This window comes from Euprymna scolopes, chromosome 10 (genome assembly GCF_053919585.1).
Source record: "Euprymna scolopes isolate OS-2025 chromosome 10, ASM5391958v1, whole genome shotgun sequence".
NCBI classification, from domain to species: domain Eukaryota; kingdom Metazoa; phylum Mollusca; class Cephalopoda; order Sepiida; family Sepiolidae; genus Euprymna; species Euprymna scolopes.
In genome coordinates, this window is record NC_136491.1 from 7,598,388 (window position 1) to 7,621,185 (window position 22,798).

Sequence of the window (22,798 nt, forward strand, 5' to 3'; positions counted from 1 at the left end):
CATTCAAAGAGCAAGTATGTCTAAACAATAATGTCATCAATCTGGACATTTGCGAACATGATTCTTCAATTACATTAGTTTTCTGTATTCAAAGTTATTGCATTCCAATCTATGTTCATAAATGAAGATTTTATAGTCATTCAAAGAGCAAGTATGTCTAAACAATAATGTCATCAATCTGGACATTTGCGAACATGATTCTTCAATTACATTAGTCTTCTGTATTCAAAGTTATTGCATTCCAATCTATGTTCATAAATGAAGATTTTATAGTCATTCAAAGAGCAAGTATGTCTAAACAATAATGTCATCAATCTGGACATTTGCGAACATGATTCTTCAATTACATTAGTCTTCTGTATTCAAAGTTATTGCATTCCAATCTATGTTCATAAATGAAGATTTTATAGTCATTCAAAGAGCAAGTATGTCTAAACAATAATGTCATCAATCTGGACATTTGCAAACATGATTCTTCAATTAGTTTTCTGTATTCAAAGCTATTCCATTTTGCTCTATGGTCATGGATGTATGGCATAATCACACTAACACACAGGTTCTCGTTAGGTCACCGAAGTTAAGCAACATTGAGCCTGGTTATTACTAAAATGGTTCACCAATTTGGGAATTCCAAGCGTCGCATGTAGGAGGACGCAGACACCTCCCTGCAAGAGTTGCAAAAACCTAACGTCGTTATCTCTCCTAACAGGGTTATACTTGCGACTGGGGACCACTTGCAAATTTCATACTCTCATGGAACTTCCTTCTTTGGAGAAAGCCAAGTAAACCTGCATGGGGTTAGTGCCGTTTCCATTTCCATGGTCATAAATGAAGGTTTTAATGTTTTATATTTAGTGTACACTTTTTTGGAAACACCCTGCAGTATTATATAGTATATACCCTGTATTTATATATAGTAAGTTATGAAATATACCCTGTATTTATATATAGTAAGTTATGAAATATACCCTGTATTTATATGTAGTGATTTATGAAAATATATTTAACCCATGAATTTTCTAACATAGGCTGTTTTCATAAGAATATAAAAATCAGTAAAAATGCATTACTGGTTAACATGCATTTAAAAATCTATAAAAAAAAACTTTTTTGTTAATTAAAATTAATAAATTGTGTAATCCAAAAAATATCATGAAAATACCCAATAAGTCTCTATGGAATTCATTTATAAATAAATTTCTTGACATTAGAAAATGCTTCCTAGCAAACAAAACAAATAGCAGATCAATAGAAAAAGTTAAGAATTATTCTTTATCTAAATTTTTTGTTTGAATATTTGATGGATTAATAAATATTTTTCTTTATTCAATTTATATCATATATTCAAATCTAGAACAACTTACTCAGACTACAGTTGCCTTCTGTGGCACCATAGAATTCGCCAATCTGTTCAATGCAGAATCTCTTTTGGAACTTTTCCCATATCTGTGGTCGAAGCCCATTTCCAAACATAAGTCGGATTTTGTGTTGGGTTTCTGATGGTCGATTCGGCTGAACAAGAAGATATCGGCAAATCTCACCAATGTACTGCGTAACCTGTTTTTGAACATATTTTTAATGATGTTTTAAATGCAAGAAAAACAAATAATCAAAGTCACAGAAAAATATTATTTACAGTTTAACAAATCAATTTAATCTAGTTAACCCTTATCCTCAAGCGGTAATTCCCTTGTAAAAAAAAATAAATCCTGAAAAAAATATAAAAATCTGTTTTTTATCATTATTATTCCAGTGTTCTTGAGTTGTCTGCTGTAGATTCTTCACAACACCAGAATTTTAACTTTAATAAAACACAAAACAGTAAAAAGAGGAATTACCTCCCTTACTCGATTGTTTATTAAGTCAGAGACAATCTGTGATATTATGGATGTGATACTATGTGTGCTCACCACTCGATAATCACTGATCCCAATGTTGTTTATGTGGTCTTATCCTTCGTCTTCTGGTTGTGTCATCATTTCTCACATTGGAAGCTGTCAAGGGGAGCACATGCAGGTTCACAAGTATATACAGTACAGGGAATATGAACTGGAATAGATACATTGAGAGCATTGCCAAGGCTGCTGCAAGGAAGGTTGGCTCCCTCTACCGTGCTAGAAAACTACTTACGCCTGACAGTATCATATACCTCTATAAGGCCACCATTCGCCCATGTATGGAGTACTGTTGTCACATCTGGGCTGGTGCATCTGCTGCTTGTCTCTCGCTCCTGGCCAGGGTTCAAAAGAGAGTCGCCAACCTGATAGGTCCTGAACTGTCATCTAGGCTTCAGCCTCTGTCCCATCGATGAGATGTTGCATCCCTCTGCCTGTTCTACAAATACTTGAATGGTGAATGCTCTGACGAACTGCAAACACTTGTACCTCCCCGCCGTAACTACCCCCGACAAAACCGACAAGCTACTAAGTCTCATCCCTTTACAGTAGAGATCCCTAGGTGCAAGAAAGCCTTTTACTCCAATAGTTTCTTCCCCAGAACTGCGGGTCTTTGGAACTCCCTTCCGGGATTCTGCTTTCCCAACTGCACTGATATGCAGAAGTTCAAGTGTAATGTTAACAAACATCTTTCTACTCATCTCCCTTCATAATGACCCCGCTAATTAAGTCCCTGATTGTAGCCCCCTGCTTCAAAGTGGCATTGTGCCTTGTTTGGGGTGAAAATTGAATTAAAAAAAAATATATATATATATATAAAAACATAGAATATACGGCGCTTGTCTAGCAGTGTCAGGAATTTCGTGAAAACTATTGAATAATTCCACCCGCTATCTCTCGAAGCTTATAACTCCTCGAAAAATGTAATTAAAGCCCTAATTTTTTTTTCAGTTAAAGGAGCAAGGACCAAGGTTTCATTTAAAAAAACAAAAAAAAAAAAAAAAACGTGTTTTTTTTAAAAAAAGGTTTTAAACTTCGGACTTTACAGGTAAATTTCTAAAAAACACTACTTTTTTTTGTTTTAAATTTGAATATATTATTTATTGATCCTTTATATCCAACTTGTGATATATAAAACTTTGGTACATAAATTAATTATTTACTTTTTAATAGACATTTAAAATTGGGGGGGTGGGGGGCGTGAATTTAAAAAAAAAATCGTTTGTCTAAAATATTATATTCGGTTTATTGGAAAGAGCATAAAATTTCACATTGACTCTGAAAATATCGTAAAAATAGAATCAATAGAAAAATTTTGATAGATTTTTAAAGTTTAAAAATTGAAAAATACTGAACTCGTAACATTCAATTAATTTCATTACTATTTTTTTTTTTAATATTTCTATTACTTTTTATACAACATTAATAGTTTATTTTGGAAGTATAATCCATAAAAATAAACAACCCATTTTTAAAAGAGAAATTACGAGTTTTTTATATTTTATTTGCAGTTTCGTGTTAAGAGGTGTCAAAAATTCCTACAAAAATTCTGATACACCTAGTGCTTGTCTATAATTGGGCCTAAAAAAAACTTTTTTTTCAAGAAAAATTTTTATGATGTAGGCCCAATTGTAGACAAGCAGCGAATATACATAAAAAAACCCACCAACTCTGACATTCTGCAAATATTAATTGCACTGTGTATGTATGTGTGTGTATGTACGTGCGTTAAACCATCGACCCTCCGAACGCTATGGTCTACATCTGTTGTCGAGACTGGATTCGTCAGTTCAGGGCATTTTTTTTTTTTTTTTTTTTTTTTTTTTTTTTTTTTTTTACATGGAGGTCACCACTTATCAAGGCCCAGAAGCCACTCGGGGATAAGGGTTATTGTGTGTACAGTAATCAATGGGGTAGTGTTGTATTAATCGTTAGTATTGGAGATTTGAGTGACACAGTGACATTTGCGAGTGATTTTTTTTCATGTGTCGACTAGAAATAATAAAAATCGTTTCGTGATTGTTTTTCTTTTGCACTGACATTGCCAAGTGAAAAAAGTCTTTTCAACCATTTTTTTTTTGTTTAAATAAAACAAAATCAAATTATTTAAACAATAAAGGTTTAATAGAACAATATATTCTTTTAATGAAGGGTGTTTAAAAAAAAAATACATCTGAAGAAATTTGAATTTTTAAACCTTACTCTAAACATAACATTCAGTGCATATTTAGAATTACAGTTACTAAAAAAGAAATCGAAAAAAATCTTTTTAACGTACCAACTCGTCATGGAACGAAAATGTCATACTCTAAAAATCACATGGGTTTGGCTAGTAACTTTTCTATTTGACTAGTAAACGAAACTATTTAATTGTCGAAGGTCTATTAGATTTGTCCGTAGAGCCCTGCAGTTGGTTGATCAATCCATTTTCCCATCTATTCTGAGCCACAAACTGCTTTCAACTGTTTCCAAATCGCAATCGTCGGCAACTGTAACTGTCATTGAACGTCACAAACCCAAGATGGTCAGCAAATTGCTTCCAACTGTCGTAAAACTCATTGTCAATCCTAAAACTCACTCTAAATATATTTCCCTTTGTTCAGTCCTCTGGTCTAAAATAACTGCCACACCTTGCTTAACAATCTCATGTCAGCTTCCTTTTGTGTTCTTTTGTGAACAACTTCCTTTAACTTTGTTTTGTTGATAACCTTGTTTTCTCTTTTGTTGTCTTTCCTTTTTACTTTCTAACACCTGGGTGGGAGGGGTCAATGTCACTAGTATCACATGAACACCATCACCTCTCAAAGTGTTAGAAAGAGGAGGAGGTGACTCATCAAGCAATACAAAGACCATCTGAAATAGGATTGTTAATCAAGGTGTGGAAGTGACTATGACAAAGAAGTCAATAGATTTAGAGTTAGTTTATGGACAGTTTAGAAGTGGGAGGAAGTTTTACGACAGTTTACAGTTGGAGACGGTGGCAACAGGTTGTGTCTTGGAGCAAATGGAGATGAGCTGATTGTCTCTCAACAATGAATATGACCTTGACAGAAAACTAAGGCGTGAATGTTAGCGTTAAGAAGTTCAGTGTCATCACTCACATCCACAGATATTTACAGAATGTGTCGAAGTCTTATTTCTTTGGAGTTTTTTTTTTTTTAATTTTTATACTTATCAACTAGTGCTTGCCGTCGACAGTCACCAATCAAAAACGCAGCAAAAAAGAGAACCGAAGAGAAAGCAAAGAAGGAAACTAACTACACACAACAATGCTGGGGTTGGCGATTGTTGTTAAAAGGGAGTATTTGGTCTCATAAAGCAATTACATGAGAAAATTCCTGTTTTTTTTTTTTTATGTGGAGTACTTCATTTTTTTATTCATTTGACATCACTTATCCCTTGTTCAAGCGTTTTATAATATTACGCAAACTCACTCTCCATTTCTTATGGGTCAGTGGGTCAGCAGTCTCCAAATTCCACTTTGTAAGGTCCAACCACTTGCTTTCAAGTCTCGCTTGACCAGTCAACCTGCAAGTTAGGACATTCATGCTTATGCAACCGTTTATCTAGGAGGATAAATGCTCCACATAACCATAGCAACATAAATGATTCATCTTTTGGATAATCTCCATGCTGCACAAATGTAGTGTTTGCAGCAAAACTCTCTGACAAAATATGTAGGGTTTGTTGAGATTTCACATTGCAAATCCAAAAACAGTTGGAAGCAATTTGCGGACCATCTTGGATCTGTTGTCGTGAATTCACATTTGAATACTTGCAATTGCATGATGGTTGTTCATTTTAGACTTTTTTTTTTTTTTACATGAATCTCATGTGCAAGATTTTGTTGGAGACTTTGTTTTTCATGCCAAACTCAAAGTAGGTGAGAGCTTGGTTCCCAATGAAAACTTGTGAAAGCATAGCGTGTTGTCTATCAAGTCATTAAATTTTCCAGTTAATTCGACATTAATTAACAGCAAACTAAGAACTCAAGTGCTGTTATTATCCTAAGATGAAAACTGTTTTTATATTTCTGTTTGGAAATATGCTTGAACTATTTCCAGCATATTGTCTGTTATGATAACCAAACAAGGTTTATTAAAGATTCGAACCCCTATCCATCCTCAGTCTAGAAGGATTGCTACACTCTCGATAAGGGAACATGGATTGTCATTTCTCTCTCATTAAAGAACATTACTCAATGATGCGCAAATATCCCCACCAATGAACATTTTAGATTCCTATAAAAGGAATTGATATCAACAACCTTCAACTCACTGACATTGAAGGGAACTAAAAAAAGCTACCTAACACATCTTAAAGATCGAAGTTTAACTTGCCAAAGTTTTTGCAAACACAGATCCTGAAAGTTACAACTGCAAGGTAAGAGAGACAGAAACATCGCTCTTAGAACCAAGAAAAAGCTACTAAACACACTAGTCATCTCAATGATGCTTTAGCCGTGCGAGGCATAGATACTGAAGGCAGACCTACAAAGAAGGAGCCAAGCAGTAGAAATGAGATGCCTCAGAAAACTCCTTGGCATCTCGAAGCTCGTAAAAAGAAAGGTCATTCAACAAGTGCATCACTATGAAGACCTTCATAGCCTAGTGGAGGATGCCCTTTTCTCTTCCCTGCAACCTCTTTCCTATGGAAGAGACGTTGCAAGCCCGTCTCTGCTTTATCGTTATTTTCATGGCAAGTGCTCGTCTGAGCTCCACTCTATGATCCCTCTTTTACGAAAAACACTTGTCTAGCTGAAAACACTCAACAATTTCCCCCACTCTTTATCTATGCCTAAACCAAAACGTAGATTCCATGAACAAAGCTTCTTTCTTAGAACTGCACATCTGTGAAACTCTCTTCCATTTTCCTGTTTTCCAGTTGACTACAATTTGGTAGTCTTCAAGTTCAATATAAACAAATTCTTGAACCGTCCCCTTAAGTAATCCAATTTACCAAATTTCTACTACTAACAATTACTACATGTTCCCCTTTGACCACTGTTCACTCATTAACCCTTATCCTCGAGTGGCCTCTGTAAGTGGTGACTCCTTTGTAAAAAAAAAGAAGATGGACTTGCAAAGAACACCAGAACATCCTGTAAGGAACACTCCAGGGAGAAAGAAGAAGTGGGCCAATAACATCTTTGATTGGACATTGGCCACACCAAGTGGACCCATGCAGCACCCCTATGGCTCTGGTGGGTTACAGGACCAATAACAGTGTTAATTTCTTTTAGTTTATAAAACATGTATCCAGTTAAAGAAATTATTTAAATTTACATGACATTTTAAAAACTACTGCCTTAGTAAGGTGTATTTTGCCTATTCCTTTTTTGTTAACCAATCACATGTTTTATATTTGCATACCAACAAACAAACTCATTTTTATCGCAGATTGAATGGCCACATCTTAGAAAATGGATCTGTAGTGGATTCGTTCAAATCAGAAACAAAAAAACGCTAAATTACTAACCGTGCAATTGTACTCGACGCAGTCATCCCAAAATCGGCTTGCGGAGAATTTCTTACGTATTACACACGTTGATCCCCCAAGCACTGTCTGACCAATTCCAAGAATTCCACCGGCTGAATGATACAGAGGGAGTGTATTGTAAAGGACATCAGTATCTCGAACTTGGAGGAACGTCTTGATTCCATATGCCATAAAATAATACCTGAAAGAAAAAATAATTTTCTAAAAGGTAGTGTTACGGAATTCTTTATTTACTTATACATAAGATAGTTATTCATGAACACATGTTTCACTGTATCTATGGCTCATCAGCATGGTCAACTATACTAGGTCTCAAACCAACAACCATACACACACAAAAGGTACATAAATATGATACTTTAATTCATGCAAATTTCGTATTCATTATCATAGAGCGAATTCTCTATCAATTTTTATCATGTACCCAATATATAGTTGTGCCTCGCGGCGTTGCTCAGTCATAAAATAACTTAACTATGATATTTTGATTTATGCAGAGTAATTCCTCTATTAGTTTTTATATTGTCGCCAATATATAGTAGTTATTTGAAAAGTCATTAAAATATATATATATAGAGAGAGAGAGAGAGGGAGAGATGTTATTTGTTTTTGCGATACGTTTTGAATGAATTCAATTATTTACAAAAGTATATTTTTACCAAAATGCAAGTTGGGAATAATTTTCCCTTTAACTAACTTGGTACCCTCATATGGGGAGCAGCATATATATTGTTTATAAAATATAACTATCCATTGACACGTGCTTCATCATCTATGACTCATCAGCGAGATTCAAAATCAGGACCCCATGGTATATATATTATTTTAAAAATATATATCCATTGATATGTGTTTCGTCGTCTACGACTCATCAGAGTGGCTGAATCTATATATATATATATAAGAGCAAATAGTTAATAAAACATGTTAAAAAACATTTTAAAAAGAGTAAAAAACATATTTAATTTGAAAAGGAAACACTAAATAAGTGGATAGTCCTTAATCTGCAGAGTTTCGAAGAAATACTGTCCTTCTCATCAGAGGGTAGGATTTAGCAAAATGCGGGATCGGATTTTGCTCGCAAAAGTATTTGATGAAACTACAAGTAAGTCAAAGATCTTATTTGATAACAAAAAGTGAAGCAGAGAGAATAGGGTGAAGAAAAAAGTGAATGGATAGTGAAAGTCAAATGACGATAAAATCCAAAAATGCAAATCCAAGAAAGTTAGTTAAATTTCCATTCGCACAATAAAATCCAAGGGAATCGCTTAATTGGAAGATGGTTCAAAATAATCCAAAAGGCAAAAATCTGTGGAATAATTCACAAATAGGTACTAGGAAATGGGGAAAGAGTTCCAATAATATTATTAAAAGAAAGATAAGATATGCGTTAGACTCGGCGTAATTAAGAAAAATGAGTGAAGAAGAAGAGAGAAATAAAATGAGTGAAGAAGAAAAAAAAATTGAATGGTGATTGAATTAAATTTAAAATAGAAAAGCCAATGTCAAAATGACCCAGACAAGATGACATTAAAAGGCGCCAAAATTTTATATATATATATATATATATATATATATATATATATATTACTTGACCTACATGCACTGGGTTCCCACTAGACAGTCAACAAGGAATACTATGTTGAGGTCTTAAGGGAGTTCAGGAAAAGATTCCATTGGAAAAGGCCAGCATTCTTAAAATCGGGTCAGTGGCATTTCCACTAAGACAATACATCAGTTTACAACTCCATCTTTGTCACAGACTATTTGACCAAGATGGGCATCAAGACAGTTCCTCACCATCATCAGCTAGAATCAAAACCAGAACTTATAGCTCTCCAGCTTTAGTCATTACCATTTAAGCTACCATTATATGGATAAGAAAATGTTAAAATGTAACTGACTTAACGTATAAATGTATATTTGCACATGCGTACAAGAACACTTATAAGTAGACTTACACTTGCCAAGTTCCATTTTTTTTTACAGTTTTCACCCCTTAGCAGCTATTTTTACAGGTCCAAATTCCCAATATATCAAGTTTCAAGTCTGTAGACCAAAAATAACTGGAGGAATTTGGTAGAGAACATTCCTCAGGCAGACAATTTTACTTAAATAAATATACATATAATTGTTACATTATTATAACTATATATATATACATATATATATATATTTAGTGGTTAAATTTCAATTCTGAAAATCAAAATATGGAAACATATTTTCGAGTTAAGAATTTATTGTTTGACAAAAGGAATATATAGAAGGGGTTATATTAATTTCCTTAATCCATGGACTTTCAACAATGGCCCATATCATCAGTATTACCTCTAGTAATATCTATCAAGATTTTTCATCGGATTCTAATTTGTGTCTTATCTCACTTATATATATATATTATAATTATTTCTTTACCCCAGATTTAGTATATATATATATATATATATATATATATATATATATATATATATTACTAGATGTGGGGTAAATGAATTTAATGATTTAGTACAAGTTCACTTATATGTTTATTAATAATGATAAAGATTATTGTCTGTTTGGAGAAGCTACACTTGTAGCTCCTCCAAACTTCTGATGAGAAGCATTAGGTTATGAAATGTTAGGGCATAAAGAGTCCCAACTTACCCAGCACCCCTAAATAAATGTACCTAGTTGAATAAATGTATATATATATATTAATATATAGTTTTAATACCTTCAATTTCTTTTCTTGTCTACTTCGAAATAAGCTCCAATACAATTTTGTTGAGCTTTGCATTATCTCGACAAGTCTCCCCTTAAAGAATTGATTTTATTCTCTTCCTTTAACTCCACCATACATATATATATATATATATATATATATATGCATAGATATATAAAATTTTCACTTATATAAGTCATCTTCTCAGGTGTTTGTAATTTAATTTATATATACAAAAAGTACAGTTTCACAAATTAGTTTTCGTACTGAAAACAGACTTCTAAACACTTATTCCAACATAATTTCTATATATATTATGCATTCAACGTAAATCTACATTAAAGAAGTTACCTCATTTACATAATCACTATTAGTTAACATCAGTTGTGTTTAAAAAAAAATGGAAGTAAACTTTATTTACTTAAGCTATGAGAGTTTTTTCCCTCAGTTGATTTTCATAGATAAAAATGGGTGTGTTTTATGCTTCCATCAATCCAACATACAATCCACTTTCAAGAAAATCCTAACAGGATTAAAAGTTACATATTTAGTGTCTCTTAAATAGCATGTGACTAACCCCAATGCAATATTGTTTAACCTGGTTATATAAGTAATAAACGTCACAATATGAATCCACTGTGAAAAATTTCCCCACTCTATATCTGTGCCTAAATCAAAACGTGGATTCCATGAACAAAGCTTCTTTCTTAGAACTGCACGCCTGTGGAACTCTGTTCCATCTACTTGCTTCCCACCGGACTACAACTTGGATGTCTTCAAGTCCAACGTTAATAAATTCCTAATGAACCGCCCCCTTAAGTAAACACTTCATCAAATCTCCACACTAACGTAATGTACTTGCAATAACCCTTATCCCTGAGTGGCTTCTGGGCTTTGATAAGTGGTGATCACTGTGTAAAAAAAAAATAAAAATAAAAAATATTTTACATATAGATTCACAATATTTTATTCAAAACAAGAAATATGAGAAAAATTGAGAAAAATTCCTTATTCTGCAATATTGTGAAGTCTATTACTTAAACTAGGCTCTATCACTGACATTGAGCCTTTTACATCTGGATATGGTTGTAATTCTATAAATATATTTCTCTATCTTTATAATTGATCTCTTTCGAATATGAAAAGTTTTTTATTAACCTTTTCTTTAATTCCAAAACACACACATAACATATAAAGTAATAGACATCAAGATATTGTAGAATTAAATTCACAATTTTTTATTAAAACAAGGAATACGAGAAAAAGTGAGAAAAATTGCTTATTCCATGGAGTTTCAAAGATAGGCTCTTCTTCGGAATAAGGATTTTTTCTCACTTTTTCTCGTAATTCTTGTTTTAATCTACAATATAGTGAAGTCTATTATTTATAATAAATCTATTATTTATACTACATCTATTATTTATACTACATCTATTATTTATATTAAGTCTATTTAAACTAGGCTCTATCACTGATATTGGGCCTTCTAAGTCTGGATTAGGTTGTAATTCTATAAATATATTTCTTTATTTTTATAACTCATCTTTTTCGAATTTGAAAACTTAATTAACTTTTCTTTAATTCAAAAATTTTCTCATATATATATATATATATATATATATATATATATATACGTAAATTGAATAAAATCACAACCTACATGAATAGAAATTCACTTATTTTGGCGTTAAGCTCTTACAGCTGTTTCGTGAAAGGATGGACAATTACCTCTTTCTGAAAACTCTTTTGAAAATTCATTGAGCTGAGATTATAATTGAGTTGGTATTATAGACAATTATATTCTAAACTTGCAACAGAAAGGAATTGTTGATAAAATAAAATAATATATATATATATATATATATATGATATTTAAAACTGTACAGAAAGTCAGAAAAACATTGGTACCATCGGTTTCAAGCCTAACATAAGGGAGACCAGTTAATGGTAAATAATCTTAGGCTCGACGTTATCAATTTTTGTCTGACCTTTTGTACAGTTTTAAATAAATAAATATTATATTGAGTTTTTTCTTTGTAATCGAGCACTTTTATGGAATCTTTTCTAAAAAACAGTGAACAAAAATATATATATGACATGTTTTGTCATATATATAGCTCATCAGCGTAGCCAACTATACCAGGCCTTGAATCCACAACCATACACACGTACATGCATGCATACATATTTATCATGGGATTTTGATAATTACATATAAAATTTGAAAACATTAACTTTTACAAACCTCATATGGGTTATAACAGCAGCTTTTGGAAGACCTGTTGTTCCAGATGTGTAAATAAACATTAACTTATCTAAAAAAAAAAAATAAAATAAAATTTAAAAACAAAATGAAGCATTTAATGATAAACCAAATAAATAAAAATAGTATTAAAAAAAAAAAAAATTAGCATCAGCCTAACATTCAAAAGCAACATTAATTGGAATACACTGAAGACATTGCCAAAGCTGCTGCAAAGAAAGTGGTCTCCCTCTACCATACTAGAAAATAATTCACACCAGAGAGCATTAATCTCTTACTTTTAGATAGGATCCAAAAGTTTCAATAGGTCTCACACTATCTTACACATCTATCACTAGTCTCTCCCTCTTAGACCAGGTCTAAAAAAGAATCGCCAATCTAATCGGTCCCACACTGTTAGTCAAGCTGCAACCTATGTTCCATCACCACATTGTTGCATATCTGTGCCTGTTTTAAAAGTACTTTCATGGAATGAGCTCTAATGAACTCACAGCACTTGTTCTCTCCTCAATGTACATATTTCTGGCCAACCTGACAAGCAGCAAAATCCCACCCTTCACTGTTGAGGTCCCTAGATGTTAGAAAGTTTTCTACTCTAGTAGTTTCTCTGCTCGGACTGCTATACATTGAAATTCCCTTCCTGTTCCCTGCTTCCTTGACTGTACTGATAGTCAACCACAGTTTTGACCTTTGACCAATTTTTTTTCAGCTGGAGACCTGGTCCGAACCACACACTGAGGATCCAAACTGGGCCGTCAGTCTAGCTGAAGGGAGCGGAAAGGGAGTCAGTGCCCCTCCAGGCCCCCAACCACAGACCCGTCAACTTGCTGTAGCTTATTTTGGCCCCTGTGGTCTTTTCATACAGTGTGAGCACCTCTGTCACCGCCTCAATGTCTCAGAAGCTTGATACAATGACAATAATGTCATTGGTAAACGTGAAAACTCTGGCTCTCAATCCGCCAGGCAAAGTGATCCCACGTGGGAACAAACTTGCCTCAGCTTGTGAAGCAGCAGCACAAATGCAAGGACATAAAGCAGGGAAGACAGCAGATAGCTCTGATGGCTGAACTGGGAGATATCAAAGGATTTTGAGCACTTTCCATTTACCTGTACAACTGCCCTTGGCGTGCAGTTCAGTATGGAGATCCATTTGTGAAAACTTGGTTGGAATCCAGCGATCTTCAGAAGAGATGCCAGGAAGCAATGGCCGACCTTATCTAAAGCTTTGGACTGATCCAAATTGATCAGCATGGCTTCCGTGTCGTCTTCTATCCCTCTCTCTAAGATCATACGAATCAGGTGCAAGTTGTTTTGAATCGATCTCCCCTTAACTGCATAGTTTTGCTTTGATTCGATCAAGTCGGCAATAACAAACTGCAACCGATTTGATAGGACCGTGGCTGAAATCTTTAGCTCTGTGTTTAGTAATTGTCTAATTCTTCCCTGCCATGCCCATCCGTTTTCCTCAGTAATGTGATCAATCACAGAAGTAAGGTTAATTTTAGCACGTATGTTATTTTATGGCATTTCAGTCCCGTTTAGATTTTTTAATGCAAACAATATGATTCATCAGATAGAGTTGCTTTTTTATTTATACATCCTCTCCCAATGGTTTTGCAGTATATAATAGATCCAATAGTTTATTCAATACTATCAAATAAAAATTATTAATATTTAACCAGTGTTTAAAAATAAAATTGATGTAATAGAATTTAAAAGGAATTTGTACAATAAATTTTTTCTTTTAAAAATTGGCACCATTATATGATACTATATGATATTATATGATACTATATGACACTATATCATATTATATTATACTATATGATATTATATGACACTATATGATACTATATATTATATGATACTATATATTATATGATACTATATGATACTATATATTATATGACACTATATGATACTATTTTAGCAAAAGTTATAACTCGTTGAGTTAGAATGAATGCTTTCAACCAAATTGATGGTTGAATATGGTTTAATTTCTGTTCATTTTTGCATTAAATACTAATCCACATTAATTCTTAACTGTGCATCAAACAGAGGCTTACTTGGCCAAAACGTAAGACGACGACAACAACTATGGATAGCAGTAATTGCTGAGAATGCAGTTAGGAGATTCAGAATTCCTATCCCGTCGTGGTTACTACCTGACGAAGGCCAGAGGAATAGTTGGCCGAAACGTTGTGAAAAACATCTAAAAAAGATGAGGATAACTGTCCGGATTAAATAAATTAAGTTCAAATTAGTAAATTCTTCATTCGATCTATAATATACAATGTGCAAGACCACATTTGCTGGACAACAAACACCGACTCCAAACGTATTTTCCATAATCTTTTTATTCTGTATCTTCTCTTTTGGCTGTGTCATCGTCTCTCATACTGGTGGCTGCCAAGGTGTGTGTGTGGGGGGGGGCACACAGGATCACAAGTATAAAACAATACAATAAAACAAATACCCACAAACTTCAATGCATTTTGCAAAAATCAGTTACACTGTGTGTGCGTGTATGTGTGCGTGTGCAAGAGAGACATCATTGAGCCTTTGAACACTAAGGTCCATATCTACGAGGCCAGATGATATTAGCTCATCTTGATCTGCTCCGAGCCACAATCTACATTTAACTGTGCCAGACTGGAAAACTGTCCTCAACCGACGCAAAATCTCAAGACAGTCCATAAACTGTCCCCAACTTTCACAAAACTCATTGCAAATCCTTTCTTTGGTGTACCTTGGTGAACAACTTGTTTTACGTTGTGGAGGGCATCATATATATATATATATATATATATATATATATATATATATATATATATAGAGAGAGAGAGAGAGAGAGAGAGATATGTGTAAGGCGCTATATAAGATGCGTTGGGTACATGATGAATTGTGTATACATTAAATTTTTTTTCGTATCGTCTAATGCTCGTAAATGCTAACATATGTACATTACACATATATACAGTTCAACAGGAAATATAACATTTAACAACAAATATTTCCTTAACAAGTGACAGAACATCTTCTGGGGAAATTATCTCTTGCCAAACGGAAACATTACCTTCATTCATCTGGGGTCTTGGTTGATGAATCTACCAAAAACTGAAATAAACATTTCTTCCAAAGAAACGACTAGGAGTCTGTGGTTATATCTCCAGACAGCTTTTCTTTCCCTATGTTTGCTTGTTGGAAAATTGCACGCTTGTCTTAGTCACCGATTCACTTCTGTAAAGGCCATTACCGGCCCTGTCTCTAACACTCTTCGTCCATCTAGCCCTTTCTCTGGCTCTGTCTCCTCCCTAGTATATCTCCTTACTCTGCTTGTATATAATCAAATTAATCCTTGCTATGACGCAATTCAACTCACAGATTTTAATATGTGACTTTTCGAATAATAATAGTTCATGTTCTAAATCGATCATCAGCAAGGCCACTCAATGTTGTTCTGGTATAATGCAACACTTGCTATGCCTTTATGCTGATAAACTTATTTCCTCGTTTTTCGTTTACTTCCAAAAAAGTTGGAGGGGGGGGTGGAGGATGGAGGCATCGATAGTATCACACATGATGTCGGTGCCAACTGAAAAGAAAACTCTACACTAAAATCAAAGTCAGTTTAGAGTAAAAGTTTACAAGCAATTCAATAATGGTATTAATTTTTTATGCCTTTAATCCCGAACCAAGACCAATGCCATTATATTATGAAAGGCATCTTTTTCCGTTCCGCCGGAGTCTGTCATAGTGGCTGTCATCATTAGTGATGATGGTGGTGGCCTTTGTTAGTGATCTTTATGATGTCGTCAGGTTGCCGTTTCCGTTTACGTGATCATGTGTGTGCGTGAGCCAACCGACTCGACACACGTGACCGATGGGATGTTGTTGTCCAGTTTTGAGGCCCGTGTATGAGATGAGGGATTGCTTGTAGACCATTTGAATTCAGACAATATTGTGACGTCAGCATCCATAAAGAACAAGGTAGACATTTTACTTTACTAATAAACTTGAAAATTATAGAAATTAATAAAAATGGTAATATGGAGTTCAGGCTGGGAACTGGAGTAAACCGTGGCCCTAATTCATTCCCGGACAATGAAAAGGATTGGATATATCTGAAAAGAAAATTGGAAAAGGATGGAACGATAAAATTGTCCACTAGAAATGAAAACCCGTTTTCTTTTGTTGCAGACCATCTACTAGTAAGCCAGTTGTGTACAAATCCCAAAAACGATAGGAGCCTTCTATCATGTCTGAAAATGACACAATGTTCAAGAAGTGCTCTATACTAACACAAGTCATGACAACAGGACACTTGTCAGCACCTTAAAAATGCATCACTGGATTGCCAGGAATAACAGGGATATGCTCAGGGTGATAAAAACAAAGTTTCCGGCTACGGTTATGGTCTTTGATGTGGTTTCAAGAGAGGGTCACATCATGCCACCTCAAATATGTGGTCGGCTTGAAAGTCAACATCAAAGTGTACCTGGATGTGTTAAAGAGTGTGGTAAGCCCTGGTGCAATCAGGTGGTCGCTGACAAACCCTGAGTGTAGCAGCAAGACTCTGCACTGGCCTACAAAGAAACTCAGGATTGGCTTCAAGAGTGCTGCAACTTTGTACTCTTCTCTCACTGGCTCCCTTCCTCCTCTAACCTGATCTTGCTGAATTCCTTTGTTTGGTTATATGCCAAGAACATCACCAACATGACCTTCCACAACACTAAAACTAACCTGATTGTCTCCATCTGCTGAGTATTCGCCAAGCTCTTACCGAGTATTCACCTAGTTCCCACTGGCGCATGAGAAAAAGGCATGCTCCTAGTTTTGGACCCATATCGAGGCGATGATCGAGACGGAAGGCAGCTACATTGAAGTCAAGATCAAGGTGTAGTACCTGTTCTTCAGATGCTGCACTTCCATTTCTTGTTCTCTTTCAGTGGAGGATCAGTCCTTCACGACTGAGACAATTTTTTATTTTTGTACCTTTTCTCCATGTTAAAAAACGACCCTGGTGTCTAACTCTGTCCCGTGAGGAGGCACAGTAAATAGGTACATTGAATAGAGGTCAGCTTTACTACATAATCAAGTTACCTGAATTGATTTTTTCAATAAAAATTTTAAAAGAAAGCTGTGGTGTTGTTTTCTTTAGGGTGACAACTTAATCGTTCCACCCTGTACTTCAAACTTGAGCGATACAGATAGATTTTTTAATTTTATATATTTTGTATTCCGATTGTATCGAAATATTTAGTGGATTGTAATGATGTTCGACCATCGCTTGTGACAATTATCATAATCATGTTGCTACGTGTTTTTGAACTCTAAAGTATCCCATGCATATAGGACACTTGTGGAATGAATCTATCTCTGAATAGCACATTTCATCTCATGTTCCTCAATGTGTGCAGATTTACGAATCAAACACACTTAATAACTGGTTGTAGGCAGACATTTGTTTTAGATTTTCCCTCTTGTTAGGATACAAACCGAACAGTTTGAGGGAACTTTTAAACTGCCCTTGAACCGTTTCTGCTGTCCTCCAATGGGTCTTTTGTCTTTAGTTAGCTAACTGTAAAGGAGTTATTTAGGGAGTCTTGAATCCAATATGCAACATATATGGCACATCTAATTAATCTGACAATGTTGCAGCATGGAGTATGCTGATGGGAAGTTTAAAGTGCAAAACATGTTTGTATAAATAAAAAATAATTTCATAACAGAATATATGACTCCACTTCTTATGAAGTGCTATTATTACATAAATACTGTAAGGTTTACTGGATTAATTTTACGATTTCTCTGTGCTTGGTAGATTAGTGATCTTTTTAGCTAATACATTTCAGGTGAAAGATTATTATGTATTTATATGTCAGTAAAAATTAGTATAAATTCCAAATAATTATCAAAAAAATGATCCAGTAAAAAAAATAATTACAAGTAAAAATATAAATTATCGAATAATCAAGAAAAGTTGTGCAATCAATTCTGTATAACAAATTGACTTATCTCCCTTGACTTAAACTAAGGGTCGGCCATTTTTAAGCACAGTTTGTCAGAACATAATTATGGATGACGTTTTATTAAAAATACATCTCGCTAATCTACTGAATAATTGTTTGTGCTTTTTAGAATTTATACTAATTTCAGCATGACACACAAGTATGTAATAATGTTTTCACCAGAAATGCGTGGATTTAAAGATCACCAATCTACACGTACCAACTACATCTGGACTGTATGTGTGTGTGGCGATGTGTGTGGGAACATGAGAATTAGCAGCGAACCGGATGTTAACGCATCCACCATGAGAGACAAAATAAAAAATCATCGTTTGCACATGGCTCCACGCATCGCTTCTGCTTGGGAAGAAAAAAATAAGATAATTATCGACCAATGGCAGAGCTCCACGCCTAAAATAAACACCTCAAATATCACAGTCGCTGGGAGCCGGTTTGCCACTATAAAATGAGGGAACCAAAAAGTGGGAAAGAAGAGATTCACCCTGCTGCGTCAGTGAACGCACGGACGGATTCTCCTACCTGACCTAAAGAGATGAAGAAGAAAAAGAAATAAGGCACCAGTGAACTGAAGCCGACTACGCTCTCATATTATGGGCCAAACGGTTTCAATTCTAAACAATGCCTAATTCACACAAACCAAAGAAGAGAGAAGGAAAAAGAAGACGAACACGCCAGGCTGCTAGCGCTGATGAAAGAAGTCACTCGCCTTCCAGTTACAAGTCAGGACACGCATCACCGACAGCAGGATGACCCCTACCCTAACCATGACCGGTCTATCCTAACCCTCTCCATCGTCCAAAGAAAAGTTACATTTTACGAACATTCATTCCTTGTCAATTCATCCATACCTACAAACATTTTACGAACATTCATTTCTTGTCAATTCATACATACCTACAAACATTTTACGAACATTCATCTCCTTTGTTAAATCACCTCCCATTCTTTGTATAAATACCGAGGCCATATGTGTGTGTGTGTGTGTGTGTGTGTGTGTTTAATTTAATGACTGATGGAATATTGCTTACCTCTAAAACTTTGTGGTATTGAAGCAATTGGTTGCTGTTGGTCTTTTCCCAGAACTTCATCCAGGTTAGTCGCACTGAGGCGGGACTTGCTGTTTCCACTCACGTAATAACAAATTCCACTGTTGAGTTCTTCAGCAACATGTTCTACAGCTAAAAAATTAAAAAAGCAAAGGGGAGACAACTTAGAAAAAGAAAATATTAAATCAATGATCACTTCAGTTCATCTCTTTTTGTATCACTTGAAAATTATCAATAATAATAAATCGTCTGTAATTTACAAGTTCTATTGAATGCATAGATGGGACTATGAGAGGTACTACCAGTATAGATTAGAATGGACCTATGAGTAATGCAGTTAAAGGATGATTCCATGTTCCCCCAAAGCTTCTAAATTGGGTTTCACCACTAGATGTCAAACCCAGGATGATATTTTCGTTTTTTTTTTTTTTTTTTGTAGAGAAAATTGGATAAATCAGAACAGATGACTAAAAGTTCACAGTAAACGGTGTCAGATAAAAAAAATTTGCTTTTATATAAAAATGTTCCGTTTATCAAACTGGACTTTCAGTTTTAGTTAAAAATAATCATATTGGCATAAAAGAAAATATGTAAAAGTTTTGTATGCATTTTTATTAAAGAAAATATCTTTTATTAATTTAACTGCAATTTTCGTTTTTTTTTTGTTTTTTTTTTTCAAGAAATGATATATTTAAATAATTAAAAAAATAATAATACAAGAAAAATTTCTTATTCTATTTTTCAAAAAAAAAAAAAAAAAATCAATAAATGTTTTATAAAGTAATATCTATTATATTATAAAACTCAAATCATCGTGTTGAAACTGTATCTAGTTCCGGTTTACGACATTCGGTTTCAATAAAAAATTAAAAAAAGCCATAAAAGCTTTTTTTTTCTTTTTTTTTAAATTGACAATTTACAGGATTGTCTTTTTTTTTTTTTCAAATACAAATATTTTAATGGTGAATGATCTGACGAACTACGAGCACTTATACTCCCCCCCCCCTCGACATAAATACCTCCGACAAACCCAACAAGCAGTTAAATCCCACCTCTACACAGTAGAGATCTCTAGGTGTAAGAAAGACTTCTACTCCAATAGTTTCTTCCCCAGAACTGCTAGTCTTTGGAACTCCCTTCCAGAATTCTGCTTTCCCAACTGTGCTGATATGCAGAAGTTCCAGTGTAATGTAAACAGACATCTTGCTGCTCATCTCCCTTCATAATATCTCTGCAACTTTTGTCCCCAATAGTAGCCCCATACCTCAAAGTGGCACTGTGCCTAGTTTGGTGTGAAAATTGAATCAAAAGAAAATTTAAAAAAGAAAAAAAAACAGATTTATACATTTTATTTTTCTACATTCCTAAAACCGAAAATAATTTTTTAAAACATTGGTTTGTGTTACAAATAAAAATAATTTTTTAAAACATTGGTTTGTGTTACAAATAAATAAAAATAATTTTTTAAAACATTGGTTTGTGTTACAAATAAATAAAAATAATTTTTTAAAACATTGGTTTGTGTTACAAATAAATAAAAATAATTTTTTAAAACATTGGTTTGTGTTACAAATAAATAAAAATAATTTTCATTTAAAATTAATAAGATACCCAAATAATGTTTTCATAATTTGACAGTGATTGTTGAAACTAAAATAGCTTAAAGTTGGAATCGTTTTCAAACTAAAAACAAAACAAATATGTTTTCCTGATGTAAAAAAAAAAAAAAAGAAAGCTCCTGCTTAGATGTGGCAACAATACTCCATCCTTGGATGTACCTGGCTCTTCTATCTGTAGAGAATTGCATCAGCAGTGAGATATCTACTGAATCGAGAGAAGGATCCCACCATTTTTCCAGCGATCTTGGCAACATATTTGATGTCCATGTTCCATTTCAGATCAGGAGTAAAGGTCAAACCCAGAAGTTTGTCAAAACATGGAGCCTCCCCAAGATGAGAGCCATTCATTTCAATTGATGCCAGATGGGGATCAGAACGTTGATGATGTAAAGATAAAAGCTTGGTTTTAGATGCATTAAAAATAACCAGCCATTTTTTTCCCCATTGTACCACATGCTCAAGATCAGAGAAGAGAGAATCAGAGAGAACTTGGTCATTTACTACCTTTGAAGTGTTGCTGAAGAAAGTGTTACTGTCATCAGCATAAATGTCTCCGAATGATCTAAGGATGTGATTTGGAAGATCATTGATGTAGATTAGGAAGAGAGTTGGGCCCAGGATGGACTCCAGCATTAATACTATGAGCTCCTGATTCCTGCCCATCAACCACTACTCTTATGAACCTATCAGAGAGAAATGATTTAATAATCGAGAAGACATTTCCAGCTATACCTACTTCTCTATTTAACAGATTCCAGTAACTTACTCATGACACACAGGAGACTTATTGGTTTGTACTGAGATAGAGAGATCACCGATCACCTGAATTCATAAATACAGGGTATACTGATGAGATTTTCCAGGGTGTTGGGAAGTAATTCTCCTTAAGACAACGCTTAAACAGCTTTGTAAGTATGTGGTCAATTTTCTCAGATATGCTCTTAAAGGTAGTAACTCTGCTGTTTTGGGCAATATAGGGTAAATATAAATGCAGTAGTGTGAGCAAGTGCAACCCGGAAGCAGATATAGGGTAAATTAGAATCTTCTCTGGAGATGTCCCTACCACATGGAAAGCCATTTTTAATATAGGCACATATTCCATGCCCATGGCGATCTTCGGGGTCAGATTTGGATGTTAAGTTAGAGTATCCTTTAATTACAAACTCTTCTAGGGAAATAATCGATCCAATGCCAATTTAGGAATAATAGGTCTGATTTAGTCTCCTGTAATTGGGTTTCAACGTCTGGAAGGTTGGAACGTAGACCCCTGATGTTGGAGGAGACATGGTAGTTAGGGTCTACGTTGGAAGTTGGAGATTTGGGTTTAATTGAGTATTTTTTTGTGGAAACTTCTCATGGAGTTTTGGGATTTATGAAATAGGTCAACAGACTTGCTTAGAGCAGGGCAGAGAGAGAAAGTAAGAGAGAAAAAAAACGAAGAAAAATATTTTTTTTATTTTTTGTAGCACATCTCTATATAAATAAAATGAACTCATTTCCCCCCCCCCGTCTGATTTTGACCTTAATAGGATTAAAAATCAAGATATTTCATGCAAATATAATATGCACAAATGGTTAAGATCAATGGAAGTGGTAAAATATTTTCTCTCTTATAAATTCCTCCTCCCCCTGCCACCACTTAACACTGTTTGGGGATCGTTCACAAGGAACAGTTGCGAAGAGAACACCGGTTTGGCTTTGTAGTTCTTTCATGTGAAGTTATTTAAAATCACTAAACTAAGC

At 34.3% G+C, this 22,798-nt stretch overlaps 1 protein-coding gene across 1 annotated transcript in view; it reads right to left on the bottom strand.

The window, feature by feature from the left end:
• LOC145285794 (long-chain fatty acid transport protein 1-like) overlaps positions 1–22,798 on the bottom strand; it is a 134,054-nt gene that overhangs the window by 28,016 nt on the left and 83,240 nt on the right. Inside the window, exons 3-6 of the mRNA XM_080134165.1 lie at positions 19,419–19,568; positions 12,341–12,410; positions 7,374–7,575; positions 1,365–1,557 (exon numbers count right to left, since the gene is read on the bottom strand). Of these exons, the coding sequence (XP_079990291.1) occupies positions 1,365–1,557; positions 7,374–7,575; positions 12,341–12,410; positions 19,419–19,568 (615 nt within the window). The remainder of the gene's footprint in view (positions 1–1,364; positions 1,558–7,373; positions 7,576–12,340; positions 12,411–19,418; positions 19,569–22,798) is intronic.